This window comes from Micromys minutus, assembly GCF_963924665.1.
Source record: "Micromys minutus genome assembly, chromosome: 3".
NCBI lineage: Eukaryota > Metazoa > Chordata > Mammalia > Rodentia > Muridae > Micromys > Micromys minutus.
Genome location: NC_137972.1, coordinates 1,403,538 through 1,425,777, shown reverse-complemented (window position 1 = coordinate 1,425,777; position 22,240 = coordinate 1,403,538). Strand labels below are relative to the sequence as shown.

The 22,240-nt window shown below is 43.7% G+C and overlaps 1 protein-coding gene across 1 annotated transcript in view; it reads left to right on the top strand.

Annotated features, from left to right (window-relative positions):
• Window positions 1-519: 519 nt before the first annotated feature.
• Window positions 520-22,240, top strand: part of FAR2 (fatty acyl-CoA reductase 2) — a gene marked incomplete at both ends in the record, with an annotated part of 29,333 nt that continues 7,612 nt past the window's right edge. The window contains 7 exons of the mRNA XM_080914199.1: window positions 520-708; window positions 7,217-7,392; window positions 10,382-10,561; window positions 15,863-16,040; window positions 16,679-16,723; window positions 17,641-17,759; window positions 19,436-19,503. Coding sequence (XP_080770325.1) covers window positions 520-708; window positions 7,217-7,392; window positions 10,382-10,561; window positions 15,863-16,040; window positions 16,679-16,723; window positions 17,641-17,759; window positions 19,436-19,503 — 955 coding nt within the window. The remainder of the gene's footprint in view (window positions 709-7,216; window positions 7,393-10,381; window positions 10,562-15,862; window positions 16,041-16,678; window positions 16,724-17,640; window positions 17,760-19,435; window positions 19,504-22,240) is intronic.

Here is a 22,240-nt window from a genome sequence, read left to right as displayed (position 1 = left end):
TACACTGTAATTTTTAAATATTTGATAGCTGTGTGAGCCCTGGTTTCTAATTTTAGAAGGTTGTTGTCATATACTTTCTGTCCTAAGCCATCCTTATCCCTGCCCTTGTCTGTCTTCAATTTGAAGTCACCATGTCTGACACTACCCCTATGGACATGGCCACATCAGTCCCCAGTGCCTGCTAGTCCACAACCCTGGTCTGTTGTTCACTTAACACACTATAGTTAAAGGTCTCTCTCTGTCTGTGTCCTCCATTAGACTGAGACTGTGTCACACTCTTCCTTTACCCAGGGTCCTAGGATAAAGCCTGGGACACAGAGCAGGCTCACAAACACTGACAGGGCAAGTATTGCTCCCCAGAAGCCTGTGGTTCTCACAGCTGTTCCCTCTGTCCAGAGCTTCGGAAAGCTCCAGACATATAGTAAGTGACTGTGAATTTCAAACTGTCTGAGACCTTACCTTATTTTTCTCTTTTCAGGACTCTCTTTCCCAGAACCGTACAAGAAGAACAGAGGAATCATGTCTATGATCGCGGCTTTCTACAGTAACAAATCTATCCTCATCACAGGAGCCACAGGCTTCCTGGGCAAGGTGCTCATGGAGAAGTTATTCCGTACCAGCCCCCACTTGAAAGTCATTTACATCCTCGTGAGGCCCAAGTCTGGACAGACACTGCAGGAGAGGGTTTTCCAGATCCTCAACAGTAAGGTATGTTTAGCTGGGAGGGCAGTGTATGGTGAGCAACACCTTCCTGACTTTGTACATGTCTCCTTTCATCTCTGCAAGGGTTAGTGTTAACTATCAGGATCTAAAATCACCAGGAGACAAGCCTCCAGGCACCTGTGAGCAGGCGTGTAGGTCGGCTGAGACATGCCTGTGGGAGATTATCTTAATTAGAATATTTGAGGCAGGAAGACCTCCCCATGAGTGGCACCATTGGCTGGGTTGGGATTCTGGACTATATATAAAGAGGTGAGGGCAGGAATGTGTAGCTCTCTACCCCATTTGTGGATACAATGTGACCGGTTCCTTCAAGCTAGGCCCTGCAGCCTTGATTTCCTGGCTCGGTTGGACTGTACTTTGAACTGTGAGGTAAAATAAACCTTTTCACCCTCAAGTTGCTTTTGTTGGGGTATTTTATCATAGCAACTATAGAAGAAATGAAGACAAACTCCCACCTATGAGCCAGAGTATAGAGGAAACAGTAGTGAGAACTGAGGTGTTTTCCCCAAGGAGAGCAGAGGTGCTTAGATTCTATCTAGGGCAGGAAAAGAAATCATCTTTGTAGCGGCTTGAGTTGGAAGTGCTCCCGCTGTCCTGTTTCCGGTACTTGTTCTCCACTGTGAAATTTGAGGTAAGGCCTGACTGGGAGAAGAGGAACACTAGAGGACAACCTTTGATGCTGATAGCACTGAACTGCTCTGAACACCAATGCCCAAGCTTAGTTAGTCCTTTCTTAGCGTCACAGTGTGGTTCTGGTGGTATTCTTTTAATGTCTTCTTGTCTCACAGCTATTGTCTGGATAGTTGACGGTTCCAGAAGTCTAAACGTTCAGTAACTAGTCACTACTAGGTTTAGGTCTTGGATTTGCAAGGTGAATGGCACAGACCAGTAGAAAAAGCTTCATTTTGGGTTCTACCTATTCCTTCTCAGACCAGAGAAACATCCCAGCGTGGAGAGCTTACCATAGTTGCTTAACCCGCCCACATTGTGTTTATCTATACAATGGATCAATTAACAAATGAGATTTCACAGGGATTTGTGGGGATTAAATGAGATACTGATGCATTAAATACTGTGTTGCATAATATAACGATACCATCAATGACCTCTGAGTTCTTTTACCCAGAGAAGCTCTTTTGTTCCTTATCCCTAAAGCCAGACTGTGGATTACTTGAACCAGTTTCACACTTATATCAAACACACACACATGCCCCACACTCGATCGTCTATCGTGGCTTTTATAAGAGACAAAAAAAAAAAAAAAAACAAATAAATAAAATAGGTGGCTCTTTGGTTATCGCTGTGCTTGAGATGAGATCTTGCTATGTGGCTTAGAGTGGTCTCAGACTCAGGATCTACCTGCTCTCCCTCCCAAGGGCTGGAATTCCAGGTTTGTGCCATGGTGCCAGGCCCATAAGTAATCTTAATGTCCTGGATTTCACAGACATGTGATGCTTTTGTTCTTGTTCGAATGTGTGCCTAGCTAGTTGTTGCTCCCTGGCTTATATGAATTACAAACATGTGCTGAAATACAGAGCTCCTAGTGTCCCTGAAAGCCAGCTGATAGGAGAGGCAACACACCCAGGCACATCCAAGGTGCCATCTTTTACACGTTGCCCCCAAGCCATTGATGTCTTCATGGATGGCATCAGCAATGGGGACCAAGCCGGGACTAGTTCTACAGGAAGATTTCTGGTCTGGGTAGGAAGAACCACCTATGCAATGCCAACTCAGCAAGGCTGCTACTGGGATACATCTCCCATGCCTGAGAAATACACACATGGCTTCCTGTGAGGAAACCCCTACTGTCTTCACCTTGGGTCACAAAATTCCTTTCTGCCTGTCTTAGTCAGGATTTCTATTCCTGCACAAATCATCATGACCAAACAAGTTGGGGAGGAAAGGGTTTGCTCAGCTTACACTTTCACATTGCTGTTCATCACCAAAGGAAGTCAGGACTGTAACCCAAGCAGGTCAGGAAGCAGGAGCTGGTGCAGAGGCCATGGAGGGATATTGCTTACTGACTTGCTTCCCATGGCTTGCTCAACATGCTTTCTTACAGAACCCAGGTCTACCAGCCCAGGGATGGCACCACCCACAATGGGCTGGGTCAGGGATGGCTCCACCCACAATGGGCTGGGCCCTCCCCCCTTGATCACTAGTTAAGAAAATGCCTAATAGCTGGGTCTCATGGAGGCATTTCCTCAACTGAGGCTCCTTTCTCTGTGATGACTCCAGCTTGTGTCAAGTTGACATAAAACCAACCAGTACACTGCCCCACAACATCTGTGCCCATTCTCGAAACATAGTCCATGATGCTAGGGAGCTCTGAGAACCTGAATTTCATATTCAGCCGTAGGACAGATGTAGATTTATGTTAAGGCGATACACAATTGGACAGGAGAGCAATAGGTGGGAAAGGCTGAGGAGCAGAAGCAGAGGCAGGAAGCAGAAAGGAGATTTAAAAGGAATCAAGATGGAGCTGGAGGAAAAGGATCTAGATCCAGGTGGACTTAGTGAGTCCGAAGGGTGTCCTGGTAGGACACATAAAGCCTGCCATGGAGTTGGGGTATGTGTGTGTAAGGCCTGGCAACAACACGCCAAGGAAAATGCATGAGAAAAACATGTCAGGGTAGCCGTATCCACCCAGGACAGAAACAGCAGGGGTGGATGGAGTGAACCACATGTGTGGGCTCGGTTCCTCACTAGAGCGGCGTCAGCGGACTGAGACCGCGGGGGCTGATAAAGGTCAAGCCACACATTTAATGTTTACTACAACAGACAGAGACAGGGTAAATGATTTAAGAAATAAGAAAATTAGACAAAGAAAGCTGCCTGAAATGACAGGCAGCAGGACTGAGATACATGTATTAAGAAATGTACTCGGTGGGGACCGAGGAAGCTCCTTGAGAAAATGATACAGTAAAGTAGAAAGTCCCTTATTTAGTCCACCTTCTGGAAGGTCCTTCCCTGCCCCCTCCACTGCTGTGGTGGTTGAGGAAGATCTTCTATTGTCTTCGGCAGTGGCAGTGCATTCTTGGTAGGGACCAGTGGATGTGTGCAATAGGGCTGGGTGTTCTGTGACCATCAAAGGGAAAAGGAAGCTGCATGATTAGTGCATGGTGTCTGTAAGTGTGCCCCAAGAGAAAGACACGTGAGCGAGGGATGAGAAGGAAAGACAAGAAGGGGCAGGAGTATTAGTAAGTGAGATCCCAAGCCTAAAATACTGGGGTGCCTTGAGCTTTTTCATCAAGAGAAATGAGTTTAATATCTATTGCCAGGCCTGGGCTAGATGTGAAGGAGATGTGAAGGGTGTTCTAGCTTGTCCAGGAGAGAAGCAGGAAGTATTGATGAAAAGGCCTTATATTAAACTTAAATTAAGAGAGAGAGAGAGAGAGAGAGAGAGAGAGAGAGAGAGAGAGAGAGAGATAGACAGAGACAGAGACAGAGACAGAGAGACACACACAGAGAGACAGAGAAACAGAGAGACAGAAGAAAAGAAAGGAAGGAAGAAAGAAAGAAAGAAAAAAGACCTTAGATCTCAAATTACAGAGAAAATATAGGGTTTTAGCAAATCCATTGAGGAAATATATAGAGTTTGTCACTCTTTTTTTAAAGATTTATTTATTCATTTTATGTATTTGAGGACACTGCTGCTCTCTCTTCAGACACACCAGAAGAGGGCATCAGACCTCATTGCAGATAGTTGTGAGCCACCATGTGGTTGCTGGGAATTGAACTTATGAGCTCAGGACCTCTGGAAGAATACTCTTAACCACTGAGCCATCCCTCTAGCCCTGCCTGTCACTTTTGAAAGAACATTACTCTCACCTAGTCTCAAGCATAAAACGAGGGCTGGAGAGATGGTTCAGTGGTTATAAGCACTTGCTGATCTTGCAGAGGACCCAGGTTCAGCTCCCACATGGTGACTCATAACCACACATAGCTCCAGTTCCATGGGATTTGGAAATCCTCTTCTGGCCTCTGTGGGCACTGCACACACACGGAGCACGCACAGTTTGCTTCTGGTTATCTAGATATGCCAAGGATGATGGAAAAGAGGACATATGTCCTGTCCATCAAAACTCATAGGGTGCTTCCTTCTCCCTCTGTGGGATAGGCAGCTGCTGCCTCCTTTGCTTGATCTCAGAGCTTCTAAAGAAGAGGTTTTTTTTGTTTTGTTTTGTTTGTTTTAATATCCACTGGGCACAGAGAACCAGAAAAGATGCATCTTCTTACTTATGGCTCCTAAGTCTTAAGTCTTTTCACGTTATCTATTCCTTTATTTTTGAGATGGGATCTCACTATGCAACTGTAGCTGGCCTGGAACTTGCTTATATAGACTGAGCTGTCTTTGGACTCTCAGGGATCTTCCTGTCTCTGCCTCCTACAGGCCTTGCCCACACACATCATTATACTGCATTTTTTAAATAAACTTTGCCTGTCATTAGACATGTTATATTGGACACTATCTAAACTTCCATGGAAAAACAGAATCTATTCAATAAGCTGCCAATTGCCTCCAAGGTGAATGAACTTTGGAATACAGAGGGCGATCAGGCAGACATGGCTCACAGCCATGACCTCAGCTTACCCAGCACCACTTGATTTAAGATACTATGCCAATTTGACAGCTACTAAGATCTCTTGCTCAATACAGTGAGGGGGTTCTGGAGAGGAGAGGAGGAGAGGGAAGAGAAGAGGTGAAGGGGAGGAAGGCAGGAGAGGGAGCACTCCCTGTTTGGCAGCTTTGGGGAATAAAGAACAATAGTCCTGATTTTGGTGGCCCAGTAAGTGACAGGTGCTATGCCAAGCACAGACTTCCATTATCATATTTAATCTCAGACATCCTTGCGATGTGTTCCTCCTTATGTCACAGATGAGACATTCATCACAGAAAACTGTCCTTTACCCCCAGGCTGTGTGATCCGTGCCAAGGAGGTGACACAGCAAAGCTGAAAGGCAGCTCTTCTGAGAACCGAGGCTCTCTCCCCTCCCCTCAGAGCAGTTTCCTCAGCGACAAAATCTTAGAAGCCAAAGTGCCAAGGCCCTGTCTGCCTGTCAGTCAGCACCTTTCTCTTCAACATGGTCCTGCTAGAGCCTCCCAACAATCTGTGTTTGGTCTCCATCTTCCAGGCTAACTCTTTGCTGCCTGCATACAGATTCTCAAAGCACACTATGGAACCTACCTTGTGGGGATTATACCATACAAAGATGATTAATATGCGCCACCATTAGTACTGATTGTAGGTTCTTATAAAAAGTTTGGACAAGTGACAGACTGCTCTCACTCTTATGGTGAGTCTCTAACTCTCAAAGGCCACAGATAATACAGTCCCAGGTTTGGCACCTGTCTTAGTCAGGGTTTCTATTTCTGCACAAAACATCATGACCAAAGGCAACTTGGGGAGGAAAGGGTCCATTCTGCTTACACATCACTGTTCATCATTGGAGGGAGTCAGGGCAGGAACCTGGAGGCAGGAGCTGATACAGAGGCCATGGAGGGGTGCTACTTGCTGACTTGCTCTTTGAGGCTTGCTCAGCCTGCTCTCTAACAGCTCCCAGGACTACCCACAATAGGCTGTGCGGTGGTAATTATTAAAAAATGTAAAATGTCACCGGGCCACTCTAGTGCTGGCTACTCTCTGGGCCCAGCAGCAGCAGCCCTCTCAAGGCTTTCTGCTGTGGACTCTGCCCATAGTCCCTGCATCCACCCCCTGTAGTTATAGTCACAAAATGCCCAGTAATCCAGCAAAATCAAAACTCTAGAAGCTTGTAATTTATCAATCAGATTTTTATCAGTAAACTCTCTCACTCCACAAAATGTCCACACAATAAACTCAGAGCCAATTGATATTGATACAAACTGTCCACCTAGATAAGACAAATTGTCCTGTAATAATCAATCCCTTATATTTATAGCTATTTAAAGCCACACGGGGGTGGGTCATCCTTCTCCTCCTCCATCTTGGTTTCTTCCTGTTCCCTCTCTCCCACCTTTCCAACACTCTGCCCCCACCTTTCTTTTTCACTGTCCAATCACAGGCCTTACCTCGTCTTGTGCCTGCTCTCACCTGCATATAGACATCAATTCACAAGGCTTGGCCCTCCCTCATCAATCACTAATTAAAAAACACTCTACGGGCTTGCCTACAGCCTAATCTAATGGAGGCATTTTCTCAATTGATGTTCCCTCCTCTCAAATGATTCTAGCTTCTGTTAAGTTGACATAAAACTGTCTAGCACCTTCAACCCTTCATGTCCAGAGCAAAGTTCAAAATATGCACCCGACTGATATTAAACATGGATTCTTCAGATGTTCCTGGAGTTGGGATCCGGATTACACCGAATTTGTGAAATAAAGTGGAGACACTTTCACAGAAAATACTAGCATTTGTACAACTGGACTCTGAGTGCTAACGTAAATAGCACTTGTGCAAAGCAGGGCTTTATAGCATTAATGATGTGTTTGGTGTGTGGTTCTCTGCTTCAGCTGTTCGAGAGAGTCAAAGAAGTCTGTCCAAACGTGCATGAGAAGATCAGACCCATCTCTGCAGACCTCAACCAGCGTGACTTTGCCATCAGCAAGGACGACATGCAAGAACTACTGTCCTGCACCAACATCATCTTCCACTGTGCGGCCACTGTGCGCTTCGATGCACATCTGAGGTAAACTCTCCCGTCCTCCTGTAGCTTATAGCTCTCTGTTTCAGTCTCTGTCTCTGCCTCTGTCTCTATCTGTCTCTGTCTCTGTTTCAGTCTCTGTCTGTCTCTGTATCTCTCTGTCTCTGTCTCTCTTTGTTTGTGTGTGTGTATGAGTGTGTGTGTGTGTAAGAATTCATGGAATCTGTAAAAATCAAAATAAAAAAAAAAAAGGAAAGAAACCCCACAAAACATACTCCAGTGAAAAGTTTATCCCAGCGGGCAGAGGTGACAGTCTACTGTGGCATGCACACATATTCACCTCTCTGCTGCTTCTGCAGTTATGTAGACGTAACTTCAAAGAAAGGGTGTCCTGCTGGGAGCATTCTGTACCCTGTCTAGGACTACTGGAAATGACAGCAGACATGGTATTGCACATTTTCCTTTTTTTTTTTTTTTAATGATTAGAAAGGTTGGCATGTTTAAATGCTTATTGATAATTTCCGTTGTGGAATGTCTATTCATCTTGTTTTCTTATTTTTAACTGAAAATATTTGTGACTTCAAGATTACCTTATAAAGGATAAAGTTAATAAGTCCACAAATTAACTTTATCCTTTATAGTGCTCAGCATATTTCAGCTTACCTTTGTCTTTCTGCTCACTTTTGTGTGTCTTTCTGCTCACTTTTGTGTGTCTTTCTGCTCACTTGTGTGTATCTTTCTGCTCACTTGTGTGTGTTCACAATTTCTTGAATCTTTATTGCAATTTTGACTTTACATTTAGATCTTTTGTCCATTTGAAACATTTTTATTAGTTCATTCATTTATTTATTATTTATTCATTTATTTTGAGACAGGGTCACTCTGCAGAGGCTTGACTGTCCTGGAACTCACTATATAGACCAGACTGTCCTGGAATTTAGAGATCCACCTGCCTCTGCCTTCTGAGTGCTGGCACTCAAGGTGTGTTCTGCCACACCCAGCTCGTTTTAAATGTTTTTACTATGAACATGGATAGTTAGGGAAATTCTACAAAAATAGTGAACTGCTAATGTACACAGTATCTGTCTTTTTCTCTGACAGATGGTGGGTTCTCAAACAATGCTTATTAAGGGGTTTGTTTTCAATCTACTTGAAACAAACTTCTTGCCCTAAATTACTTACACTGTTTCTTTCATTGGTGAAAATATCACACCATTTTAAGAACTAATTTTGATTGGGGCATTAGTATTCAAAGGAAACTTTTCGAACAGGAATACCTTAATTGTTCTCATGTGGGGATACTTATTTAAATTTAGTATAATTTTTCCAAGTTACTTTCATATAGATTCACTTAGAAAAATTTAACATTTTAGAAATACCCATCCTTCCCATTCAATAAAAATGTTTTTCCACTTATCATATTTTACCTTACTCATGAAATGAATGAGGTTTATGTACCCACCAATGATTTCAAGAATGTGTGCTTTGAGGTCACTGCATTCTCTAGTTTCCATTTAGATGCAGAATACTACTGAAGTATGTTGCCATAACTTTTAGTAGATGTCTTACCAAATGGGTTATCTGCATTCTAATATTTTTAGCTTATTTTATTTTCCAAATATATCATCTTATAATATTACAGCAACTTTTGTGACTGGGCTTTCAGTGCTTTGCACCCACTTATTAACTTGTTTTTCTCCAGTCATGGGGTAGTTCCTCGTAGTAACTTCGGGGGCTAACCTGCAATGTCTGACGGCATCTTTGTTATCCTCAAAGGCAGTGTTCCTCACCGTTCCCCTTTCATTATGGCTTCAGATAGAACTTGAGATGTGTGTCCTTTTTTGTTTGTTTCTTTTTTTAATATTAGTTATTTTATGTATGTGAGTACACTGTAGCTGTCTTCAGACACACCAGATTCGGGCATAGGAGGCCATTGCAGATGGTTGTGAGCCACCATGTGGGTGCTGGGAATTGAACTTGGGACCTCTGGAAGAACAGTCAGTGCTCTTAACCACTGAGCCATCTCTCCAGCTTGAAATGTATATTCTTTTATCATTTAATTGGCAAGTTCCTTTATGTGGGAAATGGATATAAAATGTCATTTCATTTTGTCCCAAAAGAAAGAACAGAGAGAGAGAGAGAGAGAGAGAGAGAGAGAGAGAGAGAGAGAGAGAGAGAGAGAGAGAGAGAGAGTAAAGGAAGAGCTGGAGACATAGCATAGGACCTTAAATACTGACTGCTCTTACAGGGGCCCCTAGTTTGGTTCCCAACAACCATACCATGTGACTCACAACTGCCTGTAACTCTAGTTTTAGGGTTCCCAAAGCCTCTGACCTCCACGGGTACTTACATCCACATGCACACATACTTAACAGTAATGTGTGTATGGTGGTATAGTTTTTCTCCCTTTGAGTTAGCTTAGAGTAAAGGTTTCCTGGTGCTGGGTAAAGCTTGTGTCCCTTGAGTGGGTTCTGCTTATACTGAGTTCAAATAGCTTTCTACAGTATTGGCTACAGTTTAGGATTTGGCATCAGTCTCCATGGCCTGGCTCTTCACGACAACTTACAGTTACTTCAGATACTCTCGGCTCCCTCCATCTTCTTGAGTTAGATTCTTCGTTTGTTGGTTTTTGTTCTTTCAATGGCCACATAGGGAAGCCAGTTTTTCATCCATTTAACTGATTAGAATCACGTAACCTCTAGACACAGTGTTTACAGTTGCTTCGGGGACCAGGACTAAGGACCCACATACCAGGAGCATATTACGATCTCATTTTGCCACAGAACTAAGAAGGCATGGACCATCCTTTTCTTCCTTGTCTCATGATGTGCCACCAAAATCTCAGCCATCTACCTATTACTGAAGTAGGTATAGTTATTGCACCCACACCAGTTAAAAAGCTTGATAAATCAGCCACTGGGGTTAAGCACACTCACAGTGTGGTATGCCAGTCACTGGAGAAGGTACACCTACAGTGTGGTACGCCAGGTGTGCTGAGTGTCTCTATGGCTTCCTTCTACTTCATCCTCTCCAGAGAAGCCGTGCAGCTGAATGTCACCGCCACCCAGCAGCTCCTGCTCATGGCCAGCCAGATGCCAAAGCTGGAAGCCTTCATCCACATCTCCACTGCCTTCTCTAACTGCAACCTGAGCCACATCGATGAGGTCATCTACCCATGCCCTGTGGAGCCAAGAAAGATCATTGACTCCATGGAGTAAGTTGTGTCAGATGGGGGGGCTGGGCAGCAGCACATGGCTTCCTCTTGGTTTCTCTGAAGTTATGAGGTAGGACACTGAAAGATTTACTTTTCTCTGCTAATCCTTTCTTCCAGTAAGAGGTACACCACCGAAGGGAAGGAAGATAGAAATTCCGTGTATGTGTGTGTGTGTGTGTGTGTGTGTGTGTGTGTGTATGCGTGCATGCGTGCATGCGTTGGGAAAATATAAATTGGAACCAGAGGTTTGTGCATGCTAAGAAGCACTTTTCCACTGAGCTACATTCTCAGCCCTGAAAACCCTGAAGAAAAAAACTTGTTAAGTATAGAGCTGCAGAATCATTGAACTATAACTATGTTCCTCACTAGATAATATAGTATAAATGACCAGGAGAGAAATTTTGGAGTTGGACTGATACAGGTTCAACTCACGGCTGATGGCCTGCTAGCAGTGTGAATTGTCTTAAGGTTGTTTTTGGTCTTTCTGAGCCCCTTTTGTTACTTTTCATGATAAAATAACCTAACAAAGGCAACCTATGGAGAAAGGGCATATTTGGGTTCAGAGTTGTAGGATGTAGTCCAGCATTAGAGAGAAGCCATGGCTGAAAGACTGGGAGAGAACCAGCTACACTGAATCCACAGTCAGGACCCAAAGAACAGGAATCTTCCTGCTGCTCATCTTGTCTTCAGTTTCTGTTTGTTTTGTTTGCCCAGGAACCAAGCCCAGGGGCTGGTCCCTCCCACCTAAAAATGGGTCTTCCCACCTTAAGCAACACAGTCAACACAACCCCTCAGATAACTAACCCAGAGGCTAATACCGAAGTCCAGCTTCACGGTTGTGATGATGGGCAGATTTAAGTCAGTTACTATGGTGCTGGGAGATGAGTTTGGTGAAGGATCTAATTCTTCCAACATCCAGCAGGGGATTTGCTGCAGATAGGAGCTGCTGAGACACTTTCTGCCTTAGCTGAAGTGATCTCTAGTCTGTTTTCTCTTGTTGATGACAAACAAACCCCACTTTCTTCACAGGACCTGGTTCTAGTCTCAGAAGTTTATTTCTGTTTTCTGCTCCTTATTTTGCTCCAACAACTTGAGCTTTGCTACCTTTAAAAAAAAAATGACACAAAATGATGTTCCATGGTGAATCTGCCACTGTGTCATTTCATGCAATACTATAATTGTGTTTAAAATACTTTCCTTTTTAAAAAGCTTCCACTAAATTGGGAGTTCATTCCCTTCATTTCTGTCTCCCTGATGTTTTTACCTGTCACTTAAAAATCTTCAAAATGGGGGTCATTTAGAGGAACGAGTACAAGGGAACATTTCACATTAATGGTTCCTCAGGCGCACTAAAGAAAAGGCACATGCAGTTTGAGTCCCAGGTCCTCTGTGCATCTGTAGAAAGCCTCAAGCTTGTTAGTATGGAATTGGCATTTGTCACTAAGCTTCCATCTGATATCGGTACCTTTTCCTTAACTGTGGTTCCAGGAAAAGGGCCCAGCTGCTTGATTCAAGACAGGGAACTGAATTCCAAGGGCCTCATCCACTGTCCTCCGCTTTGATACCTGAGGGGGGACTATGAAGTTGGAAACCTCTGAGAGTTCACCAAAGACAGGAAATAGCATGCAGTGGAATCCCTGCTCTCTGGGCTTCTGTCTAGAATCTCTCTCTCTCTCTCTCTCTCTCTCTCTCTCTCTCTCTCTCTCTCTCTCTCTCTCTCTCTCTCTCTCTCTCTCTCATCAAACACGTAAGCATGAAGACACAACAAACAGCCCTGACTAGAGAAGATGAGAAAGGTCATCACGGACCTCCTACCGTCCACTCCTAGAGAGCGTTCCTCCAAAGACTTGTAGATCTGTCTTTCAGAAGATAAATCAGGAGAAACACATCCTCCATTTCATGCAACTATGCGTAAACAATGAAGCTAATCATTCCATAATATTAAAGTTAGAAGATCCTGTGCTGTGTTAACCGTATCCAATGTACACCTACTTACTGCTATGATCTTTGATGGCTTTGTGCTTCTTTTGAAGCAATGTGTATTGGCTGGTTTTATGTCAACTTGACACAAGCTGGAGTTATCATAGAGAAAGGAGCCTCAGTTGAGGAAATGTCTCCATGATATCCAGCTGTAAGGCATTTTCTCAACTAGTGATAAGGGGGAGGGACCAGCCCATTGTGGGTGGTGCCATCCCTAGGCTGGTAGACCAGGGTTCTATAAAAAAGCAGGCTGAGCAAGCCAGGGGAAGCAAGCCAGTAAGTGACATCCCTCCATGGCCTCTGCATCAGCTCCTGCTTCCTGACCTGCTGGGGTTCCAGTCCTGACTTCCTTTGGTGATGAACAGCAATGTGGAACTGTAAGCTGAAAAAACCTCTTCCTCCCCAACTTGCTTCTTGGTCAGGGTGTTTTGTACAGGAATAGAAACCCTGACTAAGACACAAGTAGGGTTTTAAACTTGAGGACTCATGGGAATGAAGTGAATCCAAATTTGGGAGCTTGAGAGTTGTGGGCTCAAAACCTGCCCTTGGACATAGTGTGGGACATTCTGTTAATTTCAGAAATGTATGCCGATTCATGCAGTATCTTTTTTTTTTTCCTGTGCCAATTAATGGGTAACGGGGAAGAGGATAGCAGAAAGCTGTAACTGAACACAGGAGAGAACCTCAGGTGGCAGTGAGTGGGCATTTGTTACACTGCCCTCCCCTCTGGATCCAGAGAGGAGTAGATGGGACAGAAAATGGTCAGTGGGACAGTAGAAGAAAGGCTACCTCCAACCTTCTGTACTTGCTGATTTTAAATGGAGTATCACCACTGGCCTGGGCATGGAAAATGAATGTGCAAAGGCCTGGGTTCAGCTCTAGCTCTGAAAATGAGATAGGGGTAGAAGGGCGGGAGAGGTGTGTTTCCCTGTTTCATCTATAGCTGCATGCAGGCTTGTCCTCATGATAACTCAGGACTTAGAACAGATATAATCAGCCATCTTTCCTGAGTAAACATGAACATGAATGGGTACACAGATACAATGGAGTAGTAGGGGCAAGCCTAGGTGCAATAGGTACTCACACCCACATCCTCAGACATCTGTGGAGCCAGTACTCTGTAAGACTAGATAACTTTCCTGCTTTGTAGAGCCCTCGGCTATGACCCTTTGCAGAGAGCAGCTGTTCTGTGTGACACTGACTCCCTATGGTTGTTAGGTTCCGATTGTCTCTTGAATTTGTTTTTTTCTTGCAGCCTTGTTGATTAAATTTGTTTCCTGTAGTCTGTATTGGTGTAGGAAAATGAACTGAGGTTAGTTAATTCACTAATTTGTAGGTAGTTAATTACCTACAAATAAAAGGAGGTGACCCTGGAGCAGCTTACCCTCTGTATCTGTGACTAGGTCATTATTCCATAATTAATACAACAAACACACTTCATTTATATTATGCTCAGTGTAAGAGGTAATTTAGAGATGATTTAAATACACATTAGGATATGCATAGGTTAGATGCAAATCAATCTCCCTTGGATAACAAGGCGATAATAAGGCAGGATGACTGCCTGGTCAATCATTCTCTCATTTCCCCTGTGGTCACTTAATTCTTGGCTTGTGTATATGTGCATGCTGTGCATGCATGGATGTTCACATGTGAGCACACTTATGTGTATACACACATGTGGAAGCATAAGGCAGCTCAAAGTTGATGTTAAATATCTACCTTTCTCAATATCTCCCGAGGGAATGCAGGGCAGACTTGGAACTTGATGACATGGTTGGTCCAGCTGGTCAGTTTGTTCCAGTGAGCCTGCCCCTGCCTCCCTGTGCTGGTATTACAGATAGGCTGCCAAATTGGCTTATATGGGTTCTGGGGTTCCAAACTCTACTTTTCAACACTTGCATGGCAAGTACTTCATACCAATTTATTATCTGATATAAAATTTAATATCTTCTGTTTTTCTGTGTTTGGAGTTATTTCGATTCTAGGAATTTTCTCTCCTTTTCCACATTCAACCCTAAGGCATTTGTGTATTCATGTTATATTCAGTACTAACAGAAGCAAAGAAAATGAAACCACTATGGGCAGTCTTTGCATATTCTGCCCCACTGTCAGTAAGAGTGATTAAAATTCATAGTCATGACTCTGAATAGAGCTTACATCAGACAGAGGGTCTAACACTTTGTCATAGGAGTCAGGGATAACTGTCAGTGCTTCCTACCATCAAAACAGTACAGTTAGACTTTCTGAGCACATCGGTTTAAGGGTTGCATGAACATGCCGGGGAGTGCTCTCCACCACGCCTGATGTCTCAATGCCCAGAACCCACATGGCAGAAGAAGAGTACTGACTCCTACAGTTGTCCTCTGTGGCAAATACACACTCTTCCCCACGTGCATACACACTTTAAAATGAATAAACACAATTTAAAAATATTTTCAAGAGAATTACATGAACATATTTAAGCAGCCTTAAAATTTTAATTATATCAACAATTTAACCAAATAGCCAGCCACCTAGAAGAATCATACGTATTTAAATGACAATAATGCTCTCTTAGAGAAGAGTCATAAAGATGGGATTATTACAATCACTCTGTCACATTTTTAATTAAGCTGATGCTCGGGTAATTCGTATCATCCCTTAGTGACACTGATCAGAGTTCAATAGCTGTGCTGATCAATGTTCAATAACTATGCTGCTGGTGCTTCAGCAGAGCTCTGGGCTCACTCCAGTTAACACCAGAATCATTGGAAGCCCTCAGCGGCCATCAAGGTGTTATCTTAGATTCTAAACAGATCTTCAGAATGTGTCTGGTCACTGTTAAATCTGCCAAATGTAGCTGCTTTGTTTGTGGAGACACTGACATTTTAAAAGTTGAGAACTGGAGGTTTAAAAGTGGTACAAAGTGACTTCCCTGGACTATCCTGAAAGAAAGAAGCAGCTTGGAGAAGGAACCCCTGAGCTGGGCACAGTACCTGCTTGCTCTTGGTCATGATGTGACAGTCATACACCTTTCAATGGACACACTAATGAGGGTTACATGTGATACAGCAAATTATTACATAACCATGAAATAAGCCAGTGTCTGGGTGGGAGGAAGCAGGCTTTTAACTAAGGGATATGGAGGAGCGATTTTACACACACACACACACACACACACACACACACACACACATACACACACCTGTCCTTGTGACCCTGAGGAGGTTCTGCCTTCCAGAATTCGAGCCAGAAGGTGGAAGTTTTGTTTGACTGGCTGTGTCTTTCTTCTCCCATCATACAGTGGATATTACTAGGATCTTTTTCCTCTGCCTTCAGATGGTTAGATGACTCTATCATTGAAGAGATCACTCCCAAGCTGATTGGGGACCGGCCCAACACCTACACCTACACCAAAGCCTTGGGAGAGGTGGTGGTGCAGCAGGAGAGCGGAAACTTGAATGTGGCCATTGTCAGGCCATCCATAGTGGGAGCAACCTGGCAGGAGCCTTTCCCGGTGAGCCCAACACTTCCCTGTTCTGCTTCAAGCCAGGTGCCTTAAAAACCAACTTCTGTTGGCCCCTTCCTCCTCCCTTACACCCTCTCCCTCCTCCCTTAGACCCTCCTCCTCTCCTTCCTCCCTTAGACCCTCCTCCTCTCCCTCCTCCCTTAGACCCGCCTCCTCTTCCTTCTCCCTTACACCCTCTTCCTCCTCCCTTAGGCCCTCCTCCTCCCTCCTCCCTTACACCCTCCTCCTCTTCCTCTTTCCTTAGACCCTTCTCTTCCTCATCCTACACCCTCTTCTTCCTCATCCTTCACACCCTCCTCCTCTTCCTCCTCCCTTACACCCTCCTCCTCTTCCTCTTTCCTTAGACACTTCTCTTCCTCATCCTACATCCTCTTCCTCATCCTTCACACCCTCCTCCTCTTCCTCCTCCCTTATGCTCTTCTCTTTTTACTCATCGCTTCATTCCTTCTCCCCCTCTCTTCCTTTCTTCTCTTTTCCTGTTCTTTATGACCAATTAGTATTACAAATGTGTATGCACACATACATATATAGGCACATGCATACACCTTCTTCTACATAAACAGTCTGGGCTGTCCACAGAGAACAATTTTCTGAAATGTGTAACCAACAGAGATCTTTCTTTGCAGGGTTGGGTTGATAATTTAAATGGACCCAGCGGACTCATTATTGCGGTAAGTACAAAGATGAGAAAGTAACCCCTTGAAACAGAGAACAGTGACGGAGGAGGCCTTAGTGTTGACTTACGGCTTCCTTGATGCAAAAGTGTGTGTGGTGATAAAGGAAGCGGCTGATCTGGAATTACTAACTGGAAGATCAAACAGCAGGGAGTTGCTTTTTTCATTAGGACAGAGGTGACTGATGTGCTCAGTTGCTGTTCAGGGGTTTTTCTTTGGAGATGTCTGCACACCAGAAATTTTCCTTTTGTTGCCAAAAATGGAGGTACTTTCTTTTCATTGCTTTATTAATGGCTTGAACTCGTGCAGACAATTGGGTATGTGGTAAAAATACTAGCCTCGGGAGCGAGGGGTAGAGTGCACTTTATAAACTGAGTGTGTGTGGCAGCTTGTGCCTGCAATCCCAGACCTCAGAGGAGAGGCAGAAGGGTTAGACGTTCAAGGCCAGCCTGTGCTACATGATACCCTGTCTCAAAACAACAAAACAAAACAACAACCTTATTTTAAAGATTATTCAATCCTTGACAAGCCTGTGGGCCCACAGACTGTGGGCCTGCATTGTTCCCTGACTGCTTTCGTTGCTTTCCATTGACAGTGTAGATGGGGATAAATACCATTTAAACATGGAACTAGAACCAGCTTTATTTTAGTGAACCCCAGCATGCTGACTCAAATTCCACCCACTCCACCTTAGATTCCTAATAGGAAGAGAACAGCAGCTAGTTTCCATGCATACACAGGCAAGCACACGCACACACACACACACACACACACACACACACACACACACACACACCAGTGTGCAGAAAAATGTGCCCATTCACTGATGAAGTCTTACAGCAAAAGCACAGTGGCTAGTCCTGGCTGTGACTTTACATCTGACTTATATTTTATGCTCCATCTCTCCTGAGCAGACAGGGAAAGGATTTCTCCGGTCCATAAAAGCGACACCCATGGCAGTGGCGGATGTGATTCCAGTTGACACAGTTGTTAACCTCACCATAGCAGTAGGATGGTACACTGCAGTTCACAGGTAAGTGCACTTGTGTGAGCCCCTGAGAGAAGGGAGAGCTGATGTCAGTCACTCTTTCAGTCAAGACTCCAGAGTGATAGTGTTGGGATTCTGTAAACCCCACCCCACACTTATCTGGCAATAGCCAGGTATGCTCCACCCCAGGTACCTGACACTCTAAAAGGAGCTACTTGCCCCCTCCTCTCTCTCTTGTGCTCTTACTCTCCCTACCTTGCCCCTCCTCTCCCCCTTCCCTTCTCCCCTCTCTGTCCACATGCTCATGCTGGCCTCTACTTCGCTACTTCTCTACTCTCTTTTCTCTCTCTACATCTACCACCCTCTTAACTCCCCTCCCCATGCCCTGAATAAACTATTCTGTACTATACCGTAGTGTGGCTGGTCCCTCAAGGGGAAGGGATTCCCAACATGGGTTCCCCAGAGGCATCCCCCTGCCCCTGGGCCTCACCGTACCTCCATAGACTATACCCCCCCCCACACACTCTCTTCATCCTTTTCCTAACATTGGTGCCAAAACCAGGACATTATCTTTTCTCTTTTATATATACATCATTGGTGCCCCGCGTGAGATTAGATTTCCCCACGACCGGATATCTCTTTTTCCTTTCAGATAGAATGTTTGTTCCATATCTAAGAATTCCCAATGTACCTTCCTGCATGGGCTAATATTTATGAAAACTGATTAATTCTTGTTGGGTCATCAAGTAATTTGCCATTAAACAGCTTACCGTGGAATTTTTGAATTAACCTGTTGTAGTAAATATTAAAAGGGTGGCTTAACCTTGTGGAAGCCGCTCTAATATGGAGCCAAGCGCACAGATTCTGTCACTTGGTCCACAAGCTGCACTTTTCACACAGTTCCCTTCCCAGGTGGTTCACTCTGCCCACCCTGTGGCTTCTGCCCCGGGTGGATAAGACCGCCCTGGCATGTTTCTTTACCTCACCACCAGGTACAAACATGACTCCAAAGCCCAGTAGCTTTTCAAGTAGGTTTATATATTAAATTCTCAATCCACAAACCCTCTATACAATAAGATTACATCCAATGGACAAAAATACAAACTGTCCTTCTATATGAGATAAAAGACCTATAGAATCCCTTAAAATATTCATATCTACCTATTGCCAATTAAGTCCACCTGGATCTAGCTCATCCTTCTTGAGCTCCATCTTGATTTTCCCCCAATCTCTGCTCCTCTTCTTTTTCCTTACCTTTTCATCAACTACCTCTCCACTGTCTAATCATATATCGATTTATCATCAATCTACATTAACCAGAAAGGTTTCCTTCCTATTCAGCATCCTAAGATATTAGTTGAGAAAATGACAGCACGGTTTATATTTTATCAAACCACTACTTAGTTGCTGGTAAATGACAAAAGACAGGAAACTGTTGGCACAAAAGAGAAGGTTGTGTGAGTGTGGCTCCACTCATACGTGACGAGGAGAATGGCATTTTTCTTGTGTGAACTCGAGCATGTGTCTCACATCTATGAGACATATCGATGTGTGTACTTTGTCTTTTCCATTTTTCCTACCAACCCAAAGGAAGAACTGGGTAGTACCTTGTGGATGGCAGACCCCATGGGAGCTTTTGGAACCTGCCTTGGTTTTTTTCCTTTATCTCTCATTAGCTATCAATTTTGTCATATTTATTTAACTTTGGTCTTATCTTCCAGACCTAAATCAACATTAATCTACCATTCCACATCTGGTAATCTCAATCCCTGTAACTGGCATGAAATGGGTAAGTGACTTTAACTATGTAAGCGCATAACTACCTGTGTTGGCCAGGGGAAAAAGCAATGTGTCTTGCAGCCAAGAACATAGTTGGGGAAGAAACCAAAACAAAACAAAACCATAAAGAGAGAAAATCCTCTGGAAATTGTTAATGTGCTGCAGTTAACTAGGGCGTACAGTGACATAAAAAATGCTTTGTGGAAATATGATTACATGTGTGGTTATATGCTTACATGTAGGGGTACATGATTACATGTACAGTACCCATGACCTAAAAGTGATCTGTTGGTAACAGATCTCATATATGTAGGGATCTGCCTAACCAATCAACCAACAGCACTCCTTTATTGACTTGGGAGTTGGTCTTCTTGCTACAGTCTGAGACTGCAGACTCACAGGCTGTTCTATTGGTCTGGTTCCCATTCAGATCACGTGTCATTTGTACTTGCAAAGTTGCAAACATGTTATCTGAGATCAAGTTCTCTTCTTCACAATGCTAGTTATTTACATCACAAACTAGAATTGATTTCAGAATAGTAAGATATCTGTTTTTGTATCTGTAATGGGAGATAGCTAAGATCTCACCCACATAAATGGACAATAACATAAGCAAATAAGATAGTGTAAACTCGAGCTAGAGAGATGGCCCACAGTTAAGAGCATGGGCTGCTCTTGCAGAGGATCCAGTTTGCTTGTCAGCACCCACATCAGTTGATTCACAGTTGCCTGTAACTAGAGCTTCAGGGGATGTACACATACCTACGCAGAAACACATGCCTACATCAAGTACACATAAAATACAGTCTTTTTCAAAAAGAGCTCAGAGGCTATAGTGTTTTTTAAAAAAAAATTCTTTCCTTCCTGAAAACTCTCATTTTTATGGAATTAGAGATGCTTACAGTTAAAAGAACCTTAAAAAGAACCTAGAGTGCCCAACTTACATGAAGATCAGAAAAAAAGCAAACAAGCTCCTTGGATTCATAAAGGGAGATAGTTGGTCCCTGAAATAAAAGTGAAGCCAGGTCTCCTGGCTCTCTTCTGTGTGAGTTATCTTTCCACCACTAATATATAAAAGAAAATGTAAGTCACCACTGGAGAAAAAAATACAACCAGAATCTTTCATCAAAGGCCTTAGGCAATGCCAAGGAAACTTCTATTCTAGAAGCTAGTGGTCTCTGCTTTATGAAACCCATACTGCACACTTGTGTCTTGTGCTTGTGTCTTGGTCACTCTTCCATTGCTGTGAAAGGCACCATGACCAAGGTCATTCTTAAATGAAAGCGTTTAACTGGGGACTGGCTTACAGCTTCTGAGGCTTAGTCCATTATCATCATGCTGGGGAGCATGGCAGCAAACATTGGTAGGCCTGGTGCCAGAAAAGCAGTTGGGAGCTACATCCTGATCTTCAGACAGAGCGAGGGGGTGGAGGAGAACATGCCTTGGCCTAGTCTACATGGGCTTTCGAAACCTTGAAGCCCACTTCCAGTGGCACACTTCCTCCAACAGTGCCACATCTACTCCAACAAGGCCACACCTCCAAATCCTTCTAATCTTTTCAAACAATGATACTTCCAGGTGATTAAGCATTCAAAGATACGAACCTATGGGAGCCACTCTTATTCAAATCACCTCTTCTTACATATATACTTGGTAATGAATTTAAATGTCTAATGATAACAAGGTTAAAGAAGCCATGAATTTCCAGTGACACAGCTCCCCTCTCTGTGTTACAAGAGTAACTCACCCCGCATGCTTCAGGGATAGCATCTGAGGAGTAATGCTGCACAACAGTCAGACGCCACAGCTTGTTGTATGACAGTCTGCAATTCCTTTCCAGGAATGATCAATACTGCACATACATGCTCACCCTCCCCACACACCACAGTGGATATGTTTAGGTGGTCATTCAGTGCCAAACCTTATACAAGAACCCTAATGCAGCACATGGGGATGGCGTTATTCACTAAGTCAGGTTTGATTAGTTTGAAGCCCATTTACGCCTCATAACATGCCTCCAGCTGGAACCACTAGTAAAGTCACCGTAGGCCGAACATTTGTAGTTTTAAGTGTCATGCAGAATAACCGATGGCTGAATGAGTGGACATGTAACATCCATTTAGTTGTCTCTAATGCCCTCCAAGGAGAAAAAACTTTACTTCAGATAGTTCTTAAACATTTATCAAATTTATACCTAGGAGCTAGGAGGTATATACATCTTGTTAATAGTTAATGATATCTTTATGAAGAAATATTCTCAAAAGGTTACTGGGAAGATATCAAATTGACTAGTACATTGATCTTATAGCCAGCTAAACTATCACAGGTTAATCATTTCCTAGTCTGAACAGCTTAAAAAAAGAAAGAAAAGTCCGTTTTAGTGACAGGAAATCATGGTGAAACAACTAACAAGATAGACTCGGGAAATAGACCGTTATTATGCATTACTGAGACTCTTTCATTCAGTCAAATGTATTCACTATGCACCTTCTCAAGGTCTGTGTAGGGCAAAGCAAGATTACACATCAGATATGGCTAAGTGAAGAAAAGCAGACTGAGGTAAGAAGGATGATGTCTTACGTGGAGGAAACAGCTCTGGTAATGTGATGTCTCAGCAGTGACCTGAGGCAAGTGAGTGCTTGTCAGAAGATAGCTGAAGAAACCATCTATACAGTAGCCCTTTACTCATAGTCAAGGACAAGAAGGCTATTTTGTCTTGAGCAGCAACTAGAGGTAAATGATAGAAA